General features: G+C 39.0%; 1 protein-coding gene across 2 annotated transcripts in view; it reads right to left on the reverse strand.

Annotated features, from left to right (window-relative positions):
* The window catches only part of Mtbp (MDM2 binding protein), a 62,447-nt gene that overhangs the window by 32,245 nt on the left and 7,401 nt on the right, over positions 1-22,801 (reverse strand). The window contains exons 5-12 of one of the 2 annotated variants that reach the window (XM_075960998.1): positions 22,626-22,684; positions 20,966-21,110; positions 19,950-20,067; positions 18,130-18,264; positions 16,516-16,610; positions 14,997-15,069; positions 10,837-10,954; positions 1,519-1,692 (exon numbers count right to left, since the gene is read on the reverse strand). In XM_075960998.1, the coding sequence (XP_075817113.1) occupies positions 1,519-1,692; positions 10,837-10,954; positions 14,997-15,069; positions 16,516-16,610; positions 18,130-18,264; positions 19,950-20,067; positions 20,966-21,110; positions 22,626-22,684 (917 nt within the window). Of the gene's footprint in view, positions 1-1,518; positions 1,693-10,836; positions 10,955-14,996; positions 15,075-16,515; positions 16,611-18,129; positions 18,265-19,949; positions 20,068-20,965; positions 21,111-22,625; positions 22,685-22,801 lie in introns of those variants that run through there. The other variant, XM_075960999.1, reaches the window with a different exon arrangement.

The following is a 22,801-nucleotide window of genomic DNA, read 5'->3' on the forward strand; positions in this document are numbered from 1 at the left end:
GTGGATCTCTGCATTTGATCTGATTCTTAATTCCTTGGGGGAATATGGGCACCAGAGTAGACTTCACTACATGATACTTAGAAAACAAAGACAGAATGTTTCTCATTTCTAAGTATAGGTTCCCATAACCCACACAATGAACCACGGGCCCACCTGACCTCCTCTGTTTACTTCTTTGCGTAATAAATCAAGTATAAAACTATGCAACAGTCCCAGGACTGACTTGGCTAACCCAGGCTCATCCTCTTTTCTTCTTGCATGTAGTTCTCAGATAATCAGATCTAAAGGCAGAAATGCATACCTTTAATCCCAGAAGAGGCAGGTGGATCTCTGAGTTTGAGGCCAGCCTGGTCTACAGAGCAAGATTCAGGGCAAGCTCCAAAGCTACACAGAGAACCCTCTCTCAGAAAACCAAACCAAACACAAAAACCCACCACCAACAACAAAACAAAAAACAAACAAACAAACAAAAACAACAAAACTAAAGAAAAAATGTACAGGAAATACACTATCAGGAGACACACAGGGAAACTTGGGGTTTGCTCCCCTCTCACCTTCAAGGGAAGGCTACTCATGTTTAGGGAATCATTTGACATCTGAAGCATGCAACCCAGAGAAGGATGCCCTCAAGTGTCCTCAACTGTGCTATAAGTAGGACACAAGGAGTCAAGATTCCATGTGCACCATATAGCTAAGCCTTGGGAGGCTGGCTTGTGATGTATCCTGGGCTGTTCCTATCCCTCTGCTCTCTGTCTGTGAGTAATACGCCTATTGGCATAGCTAATACATACACAAATACACACACACACACACACACATATATATATATATATAACCAAATGTAGAACTTAATATAGAATCAAATTTAACCAAAATATAGAACTTGAGAGAAAAAAGAAAAATAAAATAGACTGAAGTAAAAGAGGCTTGAGAGCTAATCTTTACTTTGTATATTGTAAAGGAACTAATTCTCTTCATTTAAAATTATAAAAAGATCATATTAGAATTCCAGCATGGAGACAGGGAAGCGGACACAAAGTGCCACCCCCGGAAGAGGAAACCCAGTTTTTCTCTGGTGGAGTGTAACTGGGTATATCAACGACACTGGAGGGCAGGCCCCATGCCAGGAGTAGACTGCCGACACAAGTTGGACTCCATGGTTTTTTTTGTGTGTTTTTTGCTTTTGCTTGGTTTTTTTTTCTTATTGATTTTTGTTAGTTTTGATTTTCTATTCTGGGAGGGGGGTTATTTTCTTTTGTTTTGTTTTTTTAGAGCCTGAGAGAGAAAGAACATGAACTTGGGATGGGTAGGGAGGTACAGAATATCTGAGAGAAGTTGGAGGAGGGGACAGCATATGACCAAAATATTTTATATATATAAAAAAAGTTGGGCTAAAAAAAGGTAAACTAATGGCAAACATGGAGTTTCATTATTATTCCTTCCTCCTGAAACCATGTAAATTAACTGCAGTACAAATAAGCATAGGAGTGGGTCTCTTCTAGCTAAGTTAATACGTACTCAATGTGGCTTCTTCCTTCTTTGTTTTCATCTTCCCATGAATGAAACTGAGCGCAAAGGAGCCATTGATCTGGTTGGCCGAGTGAAGCAACGTGGCTTTGCACCGTTTCTTGCCATTGCCTTGCAACAGGAGATAGTAGCTGGAGTACTCTCCTTTCACAGCAACATCTGGAACTGAGGAAGAATGACCTGGGTAAGAGTGAGGAATGTTGTTCATCACCTGACAACTGTTTGATCCCTTGGAGAGAATGCTTAGACATTCCCATGGTATTTGATGATACAAGTTGTCACTGGATACATTTGGGACTATTTGGTTGACCATTTAGTTGAGACCTGTTGAAGCAGAAAGTCAAAAAAGCAATAAAACGTAAGAACTTTTTGTTCTAATAATCCAATAAAAAAAAATGGAGTACAGACCTAAACAGAGAACTCTCAACAGAGGAATCTAAAATGGCTTAAAGACACTTAAGGAAATGCTCAACATCCTTAGCCATCAGAGAAATGCATATCAAAACAACTCTGAGATTCCATCTTACACCTGTAAGAATGGCCAAAATCAAAAACACTGATGACAACTTATGCTGGAGAGGTTGTGGGGAAAACGGAACACTCCTGCATTGCTGGTGGGAATGCAAGCTGGTACAGCCCCTCTGGATGTCAGTGTGGCAATTTCTTAGAAAATTAGGAAACAACCTTCCTCAAAACCCAGCAATACACACACAGACACACACACACAGACACACACACGCATATATATGAATGTTCAGTCGTACCACAAGGACATGTGTTCAACTATGTTCACAGCAGCACTGTTTGTCATAGCCAGAACCTGGAAATAACCTAAATGACCCTCAACCAAAGAATAGATAAGGAAAATGTGGTACATTCACATCATGGAGTACTACACAGCAGAAAAAATGACATCTTGAATTTTGCAGGCAAATGGATAGAGCTAGAAAACATCATAGTGAGTGAGGTAACCCAGACCCAGAAAGACAATTATCACATGTACTCACTCATAAGTGGTTTTTTTAACATAAAGCAAAGAAAACCAGCCTACAAATCACAATCCCAGAGAACCCAGACAACGAGGACCCTAAGAGAGACATACATGGATCTAAACTACATGGGAAGCAGAAAAAGACAAGATCTCCTGAGTAAATTGGGAGCACGGGAGAGGGTTGAAGGGGAGGGGTGGGGCAAGGAGGGGAGCAGAGAAATATGTATGGCTCAATAAAATCAATAAAAAAAGAGAACTTTTTGTTCTGTCTAATCATCATGGACTCATTCTTCTGCTCCGACTTATTCATGTTCCATAGTATCTTTCTAATATAGACATGTCCATAATTTCCAGAGTGTATGTATTTGAGAGAAAGAAATGCATGCATGTATGTGGGGTATATGTATTCATGTGGTATGTACGTGTGTGTACAATGGGTGTATATATGTACACATATGTGTAGCATATGTGTGGCAGCGAAGTCACTCCCCACATTATTTTGAGGCAGTCTCCCTCACTGAACCTGGAACTCACCAATCAGCTAAGCTGGCTGGTCAGCTAGCTCCAGGGTCTGCCTGTCTCAACATACCCTCCATTTTGTCAAAGCGGAATAAACTGCCACTTATAAGCACACACAACTCATCTGGTGAAAGGAGAAGAGAAGAGAAAAACGACCTTCCCCTGGCTCTGCTTCTCTGAATTCAATCAACTACAGAGAGAAAATATTGGAGGGAAAACACATGTTCATTTAAATGTGCAAAAACTTCTTTCTTATTTACACAGCAGCTGCATTATACAAGACATCAGAGGTAATCCAACGATGCCTTAAAGTGGTCAAGAAAGTTCATTCTCTAAAAAGAGAATCCGTGTCTGGGCAATACAAGGCAGCGGAAGTGGAGATCTGAAATAATGATCACTGACTCTCAAAGAGTGCTTAGATGCCATGGAACAATCTTTGTACACTATAAACATGTATTACTCTTATGGGTTAACAAAGAGCTGACTAATCTATAGCTGGGCAGGGAGAGATTGGGTGAGAAAGCCAGACTAGGATGCTGGGAAGAGGAGCGGAGTCTCGGGAGTCACCAGTCAAACACAGAGGAAGCAGAAGGATGTATACGAAATGAGGTAGCAAGCTGTGAGTCATCCCGTGGTAACCATGCACATTTCTTCCCCTGCACAATTTCCAGAATTCTGGAAGTGAGGTGTCATAACTCAACTTTTCATTGCTTAAATGTATATGGGTGTTTGGCATGAATGCCTATTTGTACACTGCATGATGTGGGATCCCCTGCCCTAGAGTTACAGATGTTGGCGTTGGGAATAGAACCCAGGTCCTGTGGAAGAGCAGTCAGCGTTCTTTTCTCCACTCCCTAGCTGACTGTTTACGGTAGAAAACCACACACCTCATGAGAGGGTCTTGAACATAGTATATATATTATACTGATGTACATACACATATGCAAAAAACACTGACATATAATCACTGCAATAATTTTATCAAAGCAAGTCAAATCCCACACATATGATCTGTAAGTGTTTACTTACAGATACGTATCAAATAATTTTTGCAGTTAGATTACAACAAAGACACCATTTCTGTGCATAAACAGTTCTTCTAGAAATGAACTTACATTAAGGTAATTAGAAAAGAAACACAAGATTCTACGAAAAGACAGAGTGACCTTAAAATTCATGGTTCATCCTAGAACTAACAGTTCAAGCTGCATGTGTCTCTCGCCTACGTTCCGTGTTTGTATGGAACTTTGCTAGCCCAGTAAACACTGAATTCTGCAATGACAGCAACTTAACTTTCCTCCAAAGAAAAATATTGACTTTAACAACTCCAAGCACAACAACTGCAGACACTAAAAACATGCTGTCTCAGACTGTTGGCAGGTGCTAATTGAAGACTTATTTAATAACCCTCACGTAAACTCCGCAGGAAGCACCAGACTCACAATTAGCAGTTATTTAGTTCTGATCACTCTCCCTAAAGAAGGAAGGTGAACGTACTATAAAAAACAATCTCTATTTCTGAAGGCTGTATTTGCACAATCAATGAAACAATGTTTGGTTTGCACGCTCCTTCAACAAGACATAAAAGCAATTTTGATCTGTGATACAGATAAAATAGAAAATGAAGAAACTACCAAGGGTCAATTGCTTCAAATTTTACAAATTAACATAAACCATAGTGAAAGTATATTCTGTGATTAGAAATTCATTAGCAAAAAAAAAACTACCATTTTTCCGGTGCTAGAGTTCAAACCCAGGCCTAGTACATGTGAGGAAAGCGCTTACAACTGAGCTCCGATCTCATAATTTTACTGCAATGAAATGAAGCCACCATCTAATATCAATAAGTTTCTTGGTGGGTCTTAAAACCTTCAAACACTCACATTTTGTTCAAAGTTCAACAATTCAAAAATAAAATCAATCCAATGTAAAGGAAAAACAGTATTTCATATGAATATAAGCAAACATAAAAACATCTCAGACAACTGGGCAGAACATACTGACAAACTAACATATCCTGATATACTGACAATTATTTTATATATTAACTTTAAGAAAGGAAAAATTGTATTATGGTTGGCCTGTCTCTTTAAGAGACAAGCCACGCCCACTCCCTCCCCCATCCACTGAGGCAGGAAGATCTTCCTTTCTGCTTGCAGCCTTAGTCTCTCTTTTCTGGCCCTACATTTACTTCTAAGGGGACTCAGTGAGCCTTACAAACAAGCAAACAACAAAAAGCCTTCTGAGCGTGGTAACAGCAGGTGCTGGTAATCTGACCTTTGTGGGTCTCCTCCTCTCCCATCCACCACCTCTTCCCTACTAATCTCTTCTCCATATTTGGTGGATTTTTTTGTTTTGTCTTTTGTCTCTCTGGGTTTGGCCAGAGTCACCTGTAAGGCCTAGAAATTAGAACAATTCACTGGAACCTGATGAGTTTACACAGCTGAAGGCAATGGCTCCTCATCTCCCAGAGTCCATCAGCAGCCAAAGTTCATCAGCAAGGGTAGGGTTCAATCATCCTGCCTCCCCACACACGACTGAATGTTTTGTGCTTGTCTTGTGCAAGCCAAGCACACTCACAAACTGCTGTGAGTTTGTGGCCACACAAGTTGTGCAGGGTCTACAGGCTTCCTCTGCCTTTCTATCTTCCAGCTCTAAATTCTTTCTTTTTCCATGATTTTCCCTACCACGGCAAGGGCAGTAAGTGGATCAATTAGGGCTAAGTCCTTACCCATCACTGGTTCTCTTAGGCAGCCATGAGTTCTGCATTAAGCCCTATCACTGAAAATAGATGCTTCTCTAAGGCTGAGAGTAGTCTTTGTCTACGTCTATTTTTATATATATCATTTGCTCACAAATCTTACCTGAAAATATATTCCCATTTCTCCTTGGTAGATAGCTAGGAATGGAATGATTGGATTGTGTGATTAAGTATAAGTTTAATCTCAAAGTGTTCTATTTAGCATCTCCCTCCCCAGCAAAAAAGTGTGAGATTTGCTACATCCTCAATACAGGATACTCATGGGTTTCAGCGACAGCCTTCCTAATGAGTGTCCTCTAACATCACATCCTGTTGTCATCTGAACGTCTCAAAAGAGTAGTGATGCTGAGCGGGCTTTCATGGGCTTTCGCAGCCATACACACATCTTCAGCAGGGGTATATTATCTGAGACTTAGCCACTTGTTAACTGGACCATCTTTCTGAGTTGCAAGGCTCTATCCCGGCTCAGACATGGTTGGAGTTACTTTCTCTACGTGCATGTTTATTTTTTAATATTCTTAAATGTTTTTCAAAACATACAGACTTTGAATTTTGGTACATTCTAACTTAGAGATTTATTTTTCCATTTTAGGTAATGTGTGTACAAATATTACAGTTTAAATCCTTAAATTTGGATGTTTTCCATTTTAAGATAATTTTTACTTAAAGTAAATGTCTATGAACTCAGGTCGTATAAGATTTTTACTTATTTATTTATTGGGGGGGGGCGTGCACGTGTGTACAGGTGTGTGAAGGCCGAAGGTCGACATCAGCTATCTTCCTTGATTGATCTCCACTTTATATATTGAGACAGGGTCTCTTACCAAGCCTGCAGCTTGCCACATGCACATACGGACACAGACATAGATACATAATTACAAACACAGGTTTAAAAAAACTATTTTCTAATTTCCTTAACCCTTAAGATCCTTAGGAACATGTTTACTTCCAAATGCTTCAGGGAGTCCTCAGATTGTTGTTGCTGGTTTCTAACTTAATTCCACTGACTCAAGAGCACACCGGATACTAATTCAACCTTCAAATTGACCACTCATTTCATTATGCAGCATATATCACGACCCATCCTGAAGAAGGTTCCCACTGAAAGAATATCATGTCTCTTCCACTAAAATGTATTTAAAATTTACTGTTTCTCATGATGGAAAAGATTTATAAGTCAGTCATGTGCTGTCACTTTGACCTTATCCCTTTGAGTCCACTATTTTGAAGCGTGTGAGGAAGGCACGTGTGCACCCACTTGAAGACCTTATCCCTTTGAGTCCACTACTTTGAAGCGTGTGAGGAAGGCACGTGTGTACCCACTTGAAGACATGTCACAGTCTCCATAAGTCTACCACCTTTAAAAGGCTACTAGACTTTTCATTAATAAAAAGACTTTTTTATGCAAAGTACTTACTGTCTTTTCCCTTTCAAAAGAATTCCAGCTTTGCATAAATGAAGTAACACAAATTTACAATTGTTGAAATTATCAGACATCTCAAATTCTAAAATAATTAGACACTATTTTATTTTGCTAGCTAAGAATGAATGATTTCCATAAATGTCAAGTAAGAAATACAAAAGGCCACATTGTAAAAATCCCTTTCAGTAGAATCTTTGGCAGAGGAGACTGTGGAGGACTTTAGACAAGCTTCATGATTTCTAGATATCTAAGGTCAGTCATCGCAACAAAGATAGATGTTCTCTTAAAAAATAATCACTTTCCAATATTCAAAAAATCAAATATAATAAATGCAATGTACATAACACAGAGTAGGTCTCTAACACTGACAGATAACAATTTTTATTTCATCTCTATGACAAAATGATGATCGCTGGATTTTTTAAACAATTTTATAACATGCCTCCATGAAAACCTGAGCACTTTTCATTACCCGGCTGCCCTTTCATGTGAATTGTATACAAAGAAATTTCTTCCCAGACACACAGGGTTGGCAGTTTCCTTAGTTTGTAAAAGTCCTTCCCAGTTTTCTCCATAGCATGCTTTTCGAGCACTTTGCTTACTATCTTTTAGAAGCATTTCTGCTACTAGACTTTAACGCACATTTCAAAGTGAGTTTGAAATCCTAGTTCCCACTACAGGGATCTACCGTGACTTAAGTAAGAACTTTTCATCTATAAGAGCAACTGCATCTGTAGTTCAAATAAAAACATGCATATGCTTTACAAGGAAAGAAGCCTGAGGAACTGGTAACAGCTGAGACACGGGCTTTGGCTCATGGTTCACGGGTGAGTCCAGGCTCAGTTTGTCATTGTTGAGACAGCAGTTATTACTATCTGGAAATACATAACCACTTACAACCTAACAGATATCTCTAAGAACCTGTGTGTATCAACCAGAGACAAGTTTACAGCATTCAACAGCGGGAAGCAGCAAGCAGACCCACACTGCTGCAAAGGCCAGTAGCTCAAGAGTCTGCTGGCAGTGTCAGTGCGATGGCTGAGAAAGCAGCTTAGGAGGAAAGGCCTGAAAACACTTAGCTATGGAACAATCTGCGGTTAAGATCTAGGGTCTTGTCTCTTCTACAATGTGAACTTCAAGACTTTGTTTTAATGTGGGTCAAGCATGTAAACAGTCCTAGTAAAGCACAGATTAAAATGTCACAAATATGTATAAACGATGAACGCATATTGAGGGGTTCTTTTTAGCATGAATAATATCTAATCAATGCACATCTTGATGTTTTCACGCAGTGTCCTCAGGATTGCCCCAGTCAACTCTTACTAAATACAAAGCTATATTAGGATCTACAATTACTTCTCAACACTTCTTTTCTCGCAGCAGCATGAAAACAACGAGTGGACTATGAAATGTATCTCCTTCGGCAGCAATGCCCAAGTTACTGTACTGTGTCTGGTGGACAGGATTCCATTCCATGTCTAGGTAAATGAACCAAAGAATGTTTGACTGACTGGATGGATGGATGGATGAATTAATTAATTAAAATGACGGACAAAGTCACAAAGAAATACAACCAGGAAGTTGTTTTGGGAAACAGGATAAGCTTTAATCTAGAGCCCTCTAGAACAATGATGAAGAAACACAGTTGTGGTTTGGGGATGGCCTCAAGTGTTAACATAGGCTGTTGAGAGAAGCCACTGTTAGTGATGTAAGTACAGGGGATGAAGTTCCTGGATCCAGGAGTTACTGAAATAACCGCACAAACCTTGGCTTCTCTGCTTTGTCAATAGCATAAGTAACAAGTGTCCCCTTCAGGAAGGGTCACACCAGGAAAGACTTTGATCAGCTATCCTCTTAGATTTTGTTCTGTTTCTTAGATTGAAAGAAAAACTCCTGCGAGGAGCAAGTTTAATCAGTGCTAATGACCTGGACTAATCAGTAATCACCAACCTGCAAACAGTATCCTGGGATCTATGTCATATGATTATTCAGAAGCTTCCATTCTTCATCCCTAATCTCAAGAAACAGTGATTCTAAAACCTGAAATCAAACTACAAGGTATTTTTTTTAGTTATAATAAAAATAACGTGGAAAACAAACAAACAAACCCATTTCTGTCAATTCTCAGGCATCAACCGACCTTAGAATCAAGACTTTCAACTTAGGGGCTTCTTAAAGCTGTACAGAGTTACAAGGCGAAAACAAGCGGTGATGAGCTGCCCAGGACAAACGCAGTTTATTTAAGGGCTGCAGATGCTATATATATTACTAGTCTCAGTGCTGAGAAACGCAGTGTGCAGCATGAGGGAAACTCGACTATCCGCTGCTCTGTAAACCTGATTTTGTTGAAGCACAGCTGTATCCCTTCCCCATGAGCAGTTGAGCCGGTTAAATCCACACTTACTCATGCCCTAGCACTGTGCAATAGGCTCTACTAATAATGTGAACTGTGGAAGTCTCCGGAAACACTATGGCCAGCAGAATAACAGGCCAGCAGACTAACGAGCCGTGAAGACAAGAAGAAAGTCCGATTCTGCACGACTCAGTAGCTGGAGTTGGTTCGGACTTCTACGGTTTGACACTTGGCTGTTTCTTTTAGGTATATTTATGTATAGCACAATTTGGAAAATAGCTTCCTGCTGATAATTAACTCAGTCCCATGTACACAATAAAGCTTAAAACATGTTACACTGAAACTCTTTGTAAAGTGTATGTGACTGCTGACAGAAAGATGAGCTCTGTAGATTGACTCTATGTGACCTCTTATGGGTCTGGGGGAAGATCTGGTGTGGTCTCAGTGATACAGATAGCACAGAGGTCACCAGGCTATTAACCACCCCTGCTCCCAGCCCTCTGGGTGGGAAACAGATATACATCTCTTTCTATAAAGAGACAACCCTGTAACATTCCTGGTTTCCCTAAGTGCTTATCTGTGAGCACAGGAACCTCTGTGCCCCCTACATTGAACATCCTAGATTACTAGAGGTGAAAGTGCTTGGGGGGAAGCCCCAGAACAAGTGACAGGCAGAGACAGAACTCACACCAAGGCTTTCTAAGTTTTCTAAGCCCCGACACCCTTATCTGTAACATGAAACATGTACATAACCAATGTACAGAGTTATTATAAAAGTCATATTGCTTGGGCTGAAGAGTTGGCTCAGATATATAGCACTGGCTATTCTCCCAGAGGTCAAGAGTTCAATGCCCAGCAAATACATGGCAGCTTACAACTGACTATAATGAGATCTGATGCCCTCTTCTGGCATGCAGGCAAGCATGCAGACAGAACACTATATACATAATAAATAAACCTTTTCTTTAAAAAGTCATATTGCTAAAACACCTAGGATGCTGTGTGTTCTAAGTAACCTGTTAAATAAGTTCTAGTGTCTTTGGAAAATTATACATACAAGCTCATATAATAAATAAACCATTTTATTTTCACCTATATTCTGTCTAAGAATCCAATATTCAAGACAAGTAGCTACCCAATTAACCCGAGTTCTGCCTTTAGAATACTGCCCTTCTTAATGGGACATGGTTCGAGGTATTAAACAGTAACTTCCAATAAAGATATTATGTACTAATAAAACAACTGAAAGATGTAGTACTTACCACTGATTGTCTTGGGCTTCTTAGCTATGTACTCCTTCCACTTTCTTGAAGCCAGTTGGTTGGGAGGTGGGATCAGCCCGTTACTAACTGTACATGGCAGCACAAAAAGAGCTCCGACCTGAAGAAAGAGTTTGATTGACTGCAGACTGAAATCCACCGTTAACAAATGTCTCGGGAAAGTCACATTTCACACATTTAACAATTACTGAGTATGGCTCTCTTGAGGATGTCACTGCAAAAATCTAAGACCCCCCCGCCCAGGGCCCTTGCCCCCAAAAAAAAGAGAGAAGCAAATAAGCAAAATAGAAATACAGATACAAAATTATATTATTATTTTCTCTTTTCTACTTAGGTTATTATTTCTGAAAACTGTGATGGTCAGGGTTGACTGACAACTTGACAAGATTTAGACACGCATAAGAAGCAAGCCTCCCTCTGGGCACACCTGTAAGAAGCTGTTTGGATTAGGCTAGCAGCATGCCTATGAGGAATTATCTTAATTAGGTTCAAATGGAAAAACCTTCCCTAAAAGTGGGTGGCGTCACTTGGGTCCAGGACTGCGTGCAGTGGACAAGCACTCTTGAGCACACACAATCGTTCTTCTCCCGTGTCTTACTCTAAATGAAATACGACCTGGTGCCTCAAGCTTCCCTTCATGATAGAATGTATCCTTGAATTGTGAGCTGAACCCTTCCTCGAGGTGTGTTTGCAAGGGTATTTACCATAGCAACAGGAAATATAACTAAGACATTTTGTTATTCCTATTTCTGGAACGTTTAGGTTGTTGGTATGATGTCTTTGTTCATCTACAAAACCACGAGGAACTAAGTGTGAGACCTAGTACCAAAACTGTGTGGTGCCATAACTTTAGAAACATTAACTGTATTGATTATTTTTGTGGCTTAAAAATCACAAAACATCCAAGGGCAAAAAAGAAGCTTTCATTCCCAGAAATAAGAGATTTAATGCTAGCAGGTAAGATGCAGTGGTAACAAATAAGACCCTCTCCCAAAACACACAGCAGCTTCCGACTGATTTATAAGCAAATTCAACTTCGTATTTGTATTCTCAAGGCTAAGCATCCAGATGTTTATTAAATATTTTCTCAAAAGAATCACTATAATGTATTTATCTAAATTCTCAGTTTGATTAAGGACTAAATAAAACAAATTACAACTTGGAAGTTATATCGCCCATTTCAGAAATGTAGTTACATCAACCAGCACATTCCAATAAAGGACATTAATTTTAAAATACTCCAGAGAAATTTAGGCAACGCATTACTCAAATATCTTAAACCTAATGAAAATCTGTTTTTAATTGCCCGATGTAAATGGATTAGCCGCATGAATACGTCACAAGGAATTAGCATCTTACAATGTTAGCTCTGCTATTTATTATTTTTACTTATGCATTCGTAATTACAGATAAAAAAATTAAAGAAAAATGTTTTCATTATTATAGAAAAAGTTTTTCTAAAAGTTAAGTGTCTATTATGCAAATATTAGCAATTAGAAGTACAGCCATCTAGCAACAGAAAATAATCATAAATATAAAAGACAAATCTAATTCTCTAAATATTAGAACTTAGTTCTTTCATAAATAAGACATCATTGTGCAAAATGCAGACTACGGGAGAAGAGTCAACGCGGCTGGAGGGTGGGAAAGGTGAACATGCCAGGGAAGTTCTCCCTCACAGCTATTGATGCTTCTAGACGTAACATATATACTGCGGCATGACCTGCTGCTGTGGCCCATTTTTGAGACAGCCTAATTGTGATTAAACATTTGCTACAAACATTTAAAACAAAGATGAAAACATCTATCTCTGAATCTCCCAAGTTTGAATTTTCTATAATAAACATGTCAGTTGCTTACACCGGATCATAACAGACTTAGATCTGATCATTTATTCTCACCCACACACACCAACCCTCAGACAACTTCCTGAGACTTGAGCTGGTTCCCTGGTGACTCACAAAGGCACATTTCAAGCCTCACTTTCAAATCTTGATCCGATCTTTGCACCAGGTCCTCTTTAACGAGCGATCACTACTGAAATCAGACTTCAAACTTTGTAAACTCCCTTAAAAACAGGATTTCCTAACCATGGAGTAGTGCTATTAGATTTCCTAATAGCCTTGTGTACTCTACGAAGAAAGGCTTCTCTGCGACATCTGCTAATCAAGGAGAAAGACAGACAGATGGGAGACTAAACCAAGATCTTTCCTGATGCTCACACAGATTACTAGAACTTAGGCACTGAGGCAGGGTCTTGTCCACCTGCTGTCTTCGATACCTGAACAAGCATCTGACACACTGTAGGACAAAGATTTTTTTGATAAGCAACAACAAAACAAACAAGAGTCCAATAACAACAAAGTATAACCACACACAATATGAAAATGTCACAATAAAATCCATTTCTTATACACTAAACAAAAACGTTTTAGTAAAATTATTTAAAAAATGTTACATATACAGCACTCAGCTTCAAGGAAGTGGCTCTTCATTGCTTTTTTAAGGAAATGTAAAGAAGATTTATAACCCAATAAATAGCTTCAAATTCAGAGCTTTGTTGTGTAAGTCACAGGACACCTGTGATATCTAGATGTCAACTCGACACAAATTGGAGTTATCAGAGAGGAGGGAGTCTTAATTGAGAAAATGCCTCCATGAGATCCGGCTATAAGACATTTTCTTAGCGACCAGTGGAGAAGGGTCCAGCCCATGGTGAGTGGTGCCATCCCTGGGCTGGTAGTCCTGGTTCTGTGTAAAAGCAGGCTGAAGCAGGAGGCCATGAGGAAGCAAGCCCATAAGCAGCACCCCTCCATGGCCTCTGCAACAGCTCCTGCCTCCAGTGTCCTACCCTGGCTATATTCCCATCCTGACTTCCTTCAGTGATGGATGAAAGTGTGACCCTGATAAACCCCTTCCCTCCCCAACTTGACTTTGGTCAAGGTGTTTGATGACAGCGACAGTACCCTAACTAGGACAGCGCCACCCACTGCTGCATACAGAGGAAAGCCTCGAAGGCCTCACACACGCCTCGCCTGTGTACTACCGCTGACATGTTACAGTCACGGCCCCAAAAGCAAGCTTAAAACAAATGGCTGCACATGAGATACTAAATAACTTCATTCCCTTCTGGCTTAAGCATGACCTTCGATAACTAGATACTCAGGATTATTTCATATCTGCACTAAACAAATCACAGTCACATGTGTAACTCTGGCTTGACATCATCAAAGGCTGGGTCATCAAAAACATTCTGTCACATGATCCAAACACTATTAAATGTACAGGGAAATGGGACTGAAATCTCCCAAATCCTCAGGGACCATATAGGAAGGCATCTTACAACCAAAATCTCATTCACTTTACAGTATGTATCAGTTTTCTAAGGGAATTCCAACCAAGGTCTAACTATAACACCATGGGGGAAAACTGCTAAAATTCTATTAATCACCATTTCCTCTCAGGAGCATCTGCTAACAAGCTGGTCCTAAAGGAGTAAGAAATGTTCCGTAAAGACAGGATTTTATGCTTTAAAAGTCATTCCTACAGAAATGCAACAGGTGACAAACTTTCTAGAAGGAATAAAAACTTTTGTGTTTTTCTTCTTTAAAATGATACAGGACTTTAGATACAGGGTTCTACTTAGGATTCTGTATTTTTACAGTTTTTAAAAAATGTTCAAAAGACATCAAATGTATCAATATGATAATCACATGTAACTATTAAAATAGATACAAATCTCTTCAGCAGAACTGGAATATAGAGGTAATTTTTAAAAATATAACCACCCAATGATGTTTTAAGTCATTTCACCTCAACCTCTGCTATGAAAGGACCACACAGGCGTACAAATACCGCCCCAGAGCTGGAATGAGATATCACCAAAAAGGAAATTAATGATGCATTCTAAAATTTGAAATAACTCTTGAAATCACTGCTCATAAGGTTTATTTCTGAAAGTCTCCTATAAAATCAAATGTCACTTTGTCTACAAAACACTTGAGCAATATCATAACATGAATTACTGCCAAAGGCATGTTATGTTATGTTAAAGAAACCAAATTTGAGCAAGAATTAGAGTTACTTTTTTTTTTATCATGTCATTAAGGATTTAAAAACAAATTCAAAAAAGTCTTGTATACCTTGCCACACAGAGAAGAGAGCTGTTCCAATAGCAGCATGGAATTCTGCCTCATGCAGTTTCCGGTCACCTCTCTGTACTAGGGAGTTAAAGAATAAGAGAACAGTAACCGGGAAATAACTCAACTTGGAAAAACAAGCTTGATTATTTCACTCTCCCATGAAGTTTTCACTGGAAACCATTCATTAAGCTTAAATATAAGAATTACCAATTAGTCTTTCCCTTGCACATTATTTTCTTGATTATTAGCCCTGATTATCATTACTATAAACTATAAAAACAAGAAATAAGTAAAAATCATGCATTAAAAAAATTCAAGAATGCCATGTCAGTGCTGTGCTTCAAACCAGCAATGTTTTAATATAAAATGTCTTTCCTGGGCTGGTCAAGTGGCTCTAGGGGTACAGGAGCCTGTGCCTTTCACAACTCTCACCTACACACAAGTGCTCCACTCCCAAAATGTATTTTGAATATTCCAGATACATATGGTGGCATTTCCAGTTACTCAAGTACAGAAAGATGTTATCATCCAACTGGTGTTCATACATCAATCATACAGATGCCAAGAGAGCCGTTTGAGCGAGTCTGAAGGTGTAGAAATTACTCTGGATTTCCCACGCAGCCCTAACATTCTCCTCTGACGCTCATAAGCAACAAGGATCCAAACTGGGGGAAGCCTTGTGCCTATTCTAGAAGCATTAACATAGTACTTGAGGCATGGGGAAGGGAGGTGGGGATAAATTATAAAACTTGCTTAAAACCATGAGTACAAAAAACATACTAAGATATCTGAGGGCATGATCCTACATCTAAATGCAGACCATAGAAATGGCTTAATGTGTGTTTTTCTGACTTTTTTTTTTCTAGGACAGGCAGATTTTTGCAAGTGAGATCTTTTAGAAACCCAACTTTGGAATTGGGAGAAAAGTGTGGCTCTCACTGAAGCAGGAGAAGCCGAAAGTCATGGCTACACACCATAATCCTTCTTTAGTTCTTGTTCTCTTCTGCATCAAGAAAATAACACAAGTCATTGAGAGACATCCTGGACTCCAGAAAAAGTAAAGTTATTTATAAAAGAAAAGAACAATAAAGAAAACAAGACAGAAGACCAATAAAATATACATGTGGGTTATCAAGAAAGTGATGGAAAAGACAGATTCAACTAAAGCCATACTGTGCGCGGCCTGTGCTCAAGCACGGTGCAGCATAACTGCACCAAAGAAGCCGGGCTTGTCACCTCTGTGTTACTTCCATAATCCTGCCCACAGCAAGCAATGAAAGAAAAGCCAATTGCCTACGGGGAAAGATTTCTGAGAGGAGAATGTGGGGAGAGCAGGAACTCCCTGCCCCAGGAGCCCCATGGGGAGGGGTGGGAATTTCCACTTGGGCATGAGCATTAACCCATGAATACAATGAAATTCAAACAAATGCAAAACCTCCCATGTTTACCTGCTGGTATCAAAACATTCTACCCAACCTAGCAAAAGTAAAATAAAATGAACACATCAGCAAAAGGATACAACTCAAATTCGATGTCAGACATGTAACAGGAGGGAAGGTCTGATAATTTTATCATCTGCACGAACTCTAAAGCAGGACCATAATAATGGAAAACCTGGAAAAGGAATTCGAAGTGTATAATACGTTAAACCCAGTAAATGAAGTAAAAGCAAACAAATTAGCGATTATTAATTTAAAAGCTTCACAGGAAGCACAAAGAAAACACATCCAAAGAAAAAACAGTTTTAGTTTTCCCACCCCATCTCTTTCTCCCCATCCCCTATGCATGCATGTAATGATTTGAATAAGATGTCCCCTAAAGTCTGGGCATTTGAAGACTTGGTCCCCAGTTGCTGGCACTGTTTGGGGTGGCTTAAGAGGTGTAGCCTGTTGGATGAGGTGTGTCACTAGAGAAGGGTTTTTTTTTTTTTTAATTCTCTTTGCTTCCTGCTTGCAGTTCGAGATGAGAGCCCGTGGCTTCCTGCTCCCACTGCCGTGTCTTTGTTTCACCATGACGGATCCAGCCCTCGGGAACTGTAAGCCAGAATAAACTGTTTCTTCTATAAATTGCCTTGGTCATGTTGTTTCATCACAGCAACAGAAAAGGAACTAATACGGAGTATGAATATTTATCCCTCATTAATTTTACTTTAATTCATTGAAAAGGTTGGACCTGAACATTATTCTCAATAGAAGTGAAGAAAAAGAAGGTTTAAAGATAATTATATTTGAACATTATACTGCCAAAGAAGAGACTCTGAAGTCACTAAGTCTTCTAAGTATAAGGTTTAGAAAACAAATGAAAATCCATGAAAGACAGACATGGTAAGTTGCTTACAGTAAGTAACTGTAAACAATATTGGGAAATGACTTCACAGCAGAAATGACATCCTTTTCTATACTGCCCTTTCATCAAAAATATTAAACATCATCTGACATCCTATCATTTCAGGACCTAGGTATTTTGCACACTTAAGTTGGGTATTTCAAATGGATTTTATAAGTGTTCATAAAGGATCTCCTCTTATGCTTGTTTTACAATATTAAAAAAGAACTAGCTGCATTCTTCTAATTATTACGTCTTATAATTGCTTGCATTTAAAGCATAAATCTATAAAGATATGAGAAGAGAACTGGCATGTCTAATACCACATGTTAAGCCTATGCCAGGTTGGCATCAGATGCTAATCTCGGTATCACCTCATTTTATTTCTATAGTAACTTTGCGAGGTGGCATCGCTCTCATTTCACAAATGAGCTGTCAATCTAGCCAAGGGCATATCTAATCTCCAGCAGGTGACAGAGTCCAGTTCCAAACCCAGGCCTATCTAACTTCAACCTTCATCTAACTTTCAGCATTTAGCCTTCTAGCTTTTCGTTGATCTTAAAGGGGTCAGAGAATAAACTCCAATTCCAGTCCAATTCAAGCTTATACTGACTTAAATTACCCCATTAAAAAAAAGAAGAATATAGTACTCATCACACAAAGCACTCAATTATAAGAGTTAGATGAGCTATACCAGTGAACACACCATGCATATTATTCAAATAGATCATAAGATTCAAATGTATTTTATAAAACAGAACTGCACAAAAAGATGACAGCAGGTAAAATGATATGTATATACACATACCTTAGGCAGAATATTCTTATCCTTTGATGGCGCTATCTCTTTGGCAAGAAAGCAGGTATTTAAATTATGCATACTAATACTCGTAGGTGTAATTCCCTTTAAACAAAATTCGGGAAAACTAATTTCAAATCCAAACTGAAAAGAAAGCAAGAGAATTCAGTTACAGGTGTTATCTGTAAAGACTGGTATATTGTATTAGAAGAAACTGACCTTACTCTAAAAATAAACTATACAAATAGGAACTTTTTTTGATACATAGGCTTCAGGGGTAGTTCTTCCTATTGGTACATATCATTCTATTAACTTGATATCAACTTTTCATAAAAAAAAAATCTTGCAGTGATCCTTGGCTAGTCAGCAACAGTATGCTAACTGTTTCATCCAGCCCACAGGACCAAGCACCCTCCTTGGTACACATTCAATGCCTGGCTGCCTACTGGTCTGTAAATCACAGCCAGACAGAAGCTGCCCGTGTAGTTAGTACAGTGCCTCACAGCGTTTACCTCCACTGTATGTGGGTGATGAGAAATGCTGTTACCACAGAAGTCGTGACAGTAAAGATGGGACAACACGGACTTCCTGTGTCATTGTCTTGCACCCTAAATAATATAACTCACATAAACCCTGTGAATTATTACTATCACCCTGTCTTTGAGAAAAACACAACTATGGTACCAAGGTGTCACTCAAAACTGGAACCAAGTCAGGATCTGAATGCAGGTATTATCACTGTGGAGTCCCCAAGAACAACTGCTGGCGGAGAGCTATGGAGGACACAAGGTTTTGTGGGTAAATGAGCGCTTAATTTCACACTAAAGGAATAAAAGAGTCAGTGAGAACTCTGGCATGCTCTGCCTACATGCAAGCACATGACTTCAGAAAATGAAAACGAAAGCAATGCTCCTGCTCACATGGCCAACTCTTCCACTTTGGCTGAATGATGGCTTATTTATTTATTTATTCCTAATAACACCATTTGCAGAGATCATTTCCCTAAAAACTGAATCTTCCCAGAACTAGGAGGGCCACTATGTTAATCTAGACAGACTAGGCACATTATTCCTATTGTTTTATTGGATGTTTCTTTAAGTCAATACAAAAGATAAATGGGGAAAAAAAGTACAAAAAAATAAAACAAAAGACCAATCAGAATGCAAGAGCCCATTGATGATGGCACACTATCTTAAAATTAAGAAACTGTCTTAACTTTCCTATCCAAAAAACTGACATATATTAATATGAACATGTTAGTATAAACAAAATAGAAATAACTTAGAAAAACCACCAACACTCACCTCAGAAATTTAGAACTAAAGAAATCTAAGGGACAGTTTTCATCACAGAGTTGAGATACCCAGAGTCTAGTGAAGCTTTTACAATAGCTGGTTTGTGCATGGCAGGGATCGCCTAAGAATACCACTATAGGTGACTGCTCCCAATACTTTTTCTGGTGGATAACATCGGCAGAAAAATTAAAGGACTTGGTTTAACAATATGAACTTAGCTAGTGTCCAATACTGTTTTCAAAATGCCACACTATAGAACAGTAATGCCTAAAACATAATCACAGTGACAGCTGATACTATAATTAATCAAATAAAATTAAAGATTCAGTTAAGGGTAGAACAAGTCACAGATAATATGCAGCTTATGGGCCACCGCCAGGAGCAGATGCGCCGTTTCGATCATTGTAGAAAACTCTACTTGGTGTCAATCTAGAACACCTTCCCGAGGGACACTGGTGTTGATGTCAGTTGTACTGGAAACAAAGTCAAAAGGCCTACTTTGCTGTACGCGGTGAAAGCCAGCAGCTTGTTTACCTTTCTTTCCCGTATCTGAATCTCTCCCCTCCACAGTTCCCTTGAGTCAATGGCATTTCTGAACTCCTCGAAAGGCACAACCTTAGCTGAAAGGTAGTCTGCAATTTTCTGACAATTACTGTGAAAAAACAAACAAAAAACCAATTTGAGGATTAAACCAATTAAACAATGGTAATTCCACTTTTCTTATTTTTAACAGTTACATTTTCGCTACAGTCTAAGAGGGGTAAATGCAATTTTATATTAATATGAATTACCCAATAAGTCAGTCTCTGAGGAAGGGCTGCCATATTCCCATAAATTCAGAGCCATCATCCCTACTATGTAAACAGAAACCTTCCTGCTACTGCCGGCTTAACTGTGTCAGATGTACACGCAGACTTGATGTCAGTCCCTCGGATTCACACGCAGAACTGCAGAATGTTCCTCCGTGGGCTTTATGAACTCCAGGGCAGCACTTGATCACCGGCGATGTTGTCCTCTGCCTGTACTTCCACGCACGAAGCTAGTGTGTTCTCACTTTCTTAACTCAGCCATCGACTGCTCTGCCTGGCTTAGTCAGAATTCTACCAAGTGCTTGATTTGTGAAATAACTGGAATCAAAACTGGAATGCATGCATAACTGACCTCTACTAATGTGTCATAAATACAACCGTATCTACTTATTTCTACCTTGGCATAGACCACAGAAGGCAGACAAACCAGGACAAATCCAGCATACCGGTCACCCTGGTGCTCACTGGTATCGAAATCCTGCTTGAAAGTACACAGTGAATTTGGAGAACCAATGCTCAGAACTGACTTTACATCAGCACTGATAGGATTTATCAAATATGTAAACATCTAGGAAATACAAAAGGAGGAAAATCTAGGTTCCAGAAAAGGTACAATTCTCCAATCACGGTGCGACGGAAAACATTACCTCATCACATTAAAGTAGTTTTCAAAGACTCAATCTATTGAAAACCTGGCAGCAGATCTGAGCAGAACAATGACATATGACCACAGGCGCTTACGTGTCACGGTGATCTCCTGCTATGGTAATCTTCGCTGCGTGCCATTCCTTCAGATGCTTCAGTGCCCCTACAGCAGGCAAGCACTCTCTTAATTTAGGAGGCTCTTTGTCAGAAGGCAACAGTATTATGTCTAACATTGCTCTGCCTAGAGAAAAGAAAATCAGAATTTTTCAAAGATGTTAGATCTAAAGTGGCTTAGACGGTGCTCTGAGCATCTGAATTTTAAGCTTATTCGGAAGCTACAGGAGTATTTCAAAACAATACACATCTTCAGGAGCTCCAAATTTTTAAGCACTCATCATCTGAGTTCATGCCATATTATCTGGAAATAGCTAGCACATGGTAGAAAACAATGGCCGATATCGTGATTGCTTGCCGGTCCTCCAGCAGTAGTTAATTATATGCATTGCTCTGGAGATCATCAATGCTATTGTACTCAACAGGGGAAAAAAACCTGTGCAATTTCATTATATTCTCCTACATTTAATTTTGTTATCCAAAATGGGAATGAATGAGTATAAAATTGCAAAGCTCGAATAAATCATTTCTCTTAGAGGACAATAAAACATTGCGAATAACCAATTATACTAGCATCATTAGATTCTAAGGTTTACTTCATACCAGTTTAAATGACACAAAGTTATACATTTATTGAAGGATCAGAAAAATTAAAATGAAAGGGAAACCAAATGAAAATTTGATCATCAAAGGCGCTTGACAAAAACAGCAACTATGTAATATTTCAGTACATATTTTAAATCTGACAAAGAAATATGATGGGTTGGGGAGTAGTTTAGCATGTACAAGGCTCTGGGTTCAATCCTTGGGTGAAAAAGTTACAAAAATGTTTATTTGTGAATACGCTCTGTTGTTTTCTTTCTAAAGTATGTGTATGTTTGTCTGCATGAATGTGGATGACTGGCGCGTGTAGAAGGGGCACTGGATTTCCTGGAACCAGAGTTATAGATGGCTGTGAGATTCCACGAGGGTGCTGGGAACTGAACCCAGGTCCTCTACAAAGCAGCCTGTGCCCTTAACCATTGAGCCATCTCAACAAACCCTTAGCTGTTTTCCATACAGGACTCTGCAGTAAAAATTGGCTTTCAATACCAGCTCCTTGAATATAAATAAGACTTTTCCTGTGTGTAAGCTCTGAGATCCTTTATAATTGTCTACTTTACACACCACTGTATAGTCAGTCCCTAGGACGATGTATGACATACTTCACAGACATCAAACATGTGGTCAGTAAATGATATTCAATAATAAAATCATTCATAAAAAAACTGCAAAAGTGTGAATACCAACTGTGCCAAATTTTACCAACGACTATTTGAGTAATACAAAGAAAACTATATTATGACAAAAAAGAGTTTTAAGGATAATTATCATGTAGTATTAAATAAAATATGCTTTCCATTTTAGGAACAAAAATTGGCTCCTATAAAAAAATGCTGATCAAGAAGCTTTGTTCTACTGCACAGCACTCCAGTTGGTGCTGTGTACGCTAACTGCACCGTAAAGAATGTTATCCAAACTACCCAGGTTAAAGAGCTATTTCCCCAGAATTTACAGGATTAATGTTCTACAGAATACACTGAATTCATCACCCATTCATATAAAGTAGAAAACACAAATGATCAAAAAGTTATTGCATTACCAGGAGCTGGAAGCTTGTCTGATAACTGATGTAAACTTTCTGCTGATTCTTCATATAGGCTACAATAAAAGAATAGATTTAGAGAAAAATACCCTATACAGATATACATATATATGTATAAACACACACACAAACCATATTATCAAAAAGACAATAATAACGACCTGTGTGCCACA

This window comes from Microtus pennsylvanicus, chromosome 2 (assembly GCF_037038515.1).
Source record: "Microtus pennsylvanicus isolate mMicPen1 chromosome 2, mMicPen1.hap1, whole genome shotgun sequence".
NCBI classification, from domain to species: Eukaryota; Metazoa; Chordata; class Mammalia; order Rodentia; family Cricetidae; genus Microtus; species Microtus pennsylvanicus.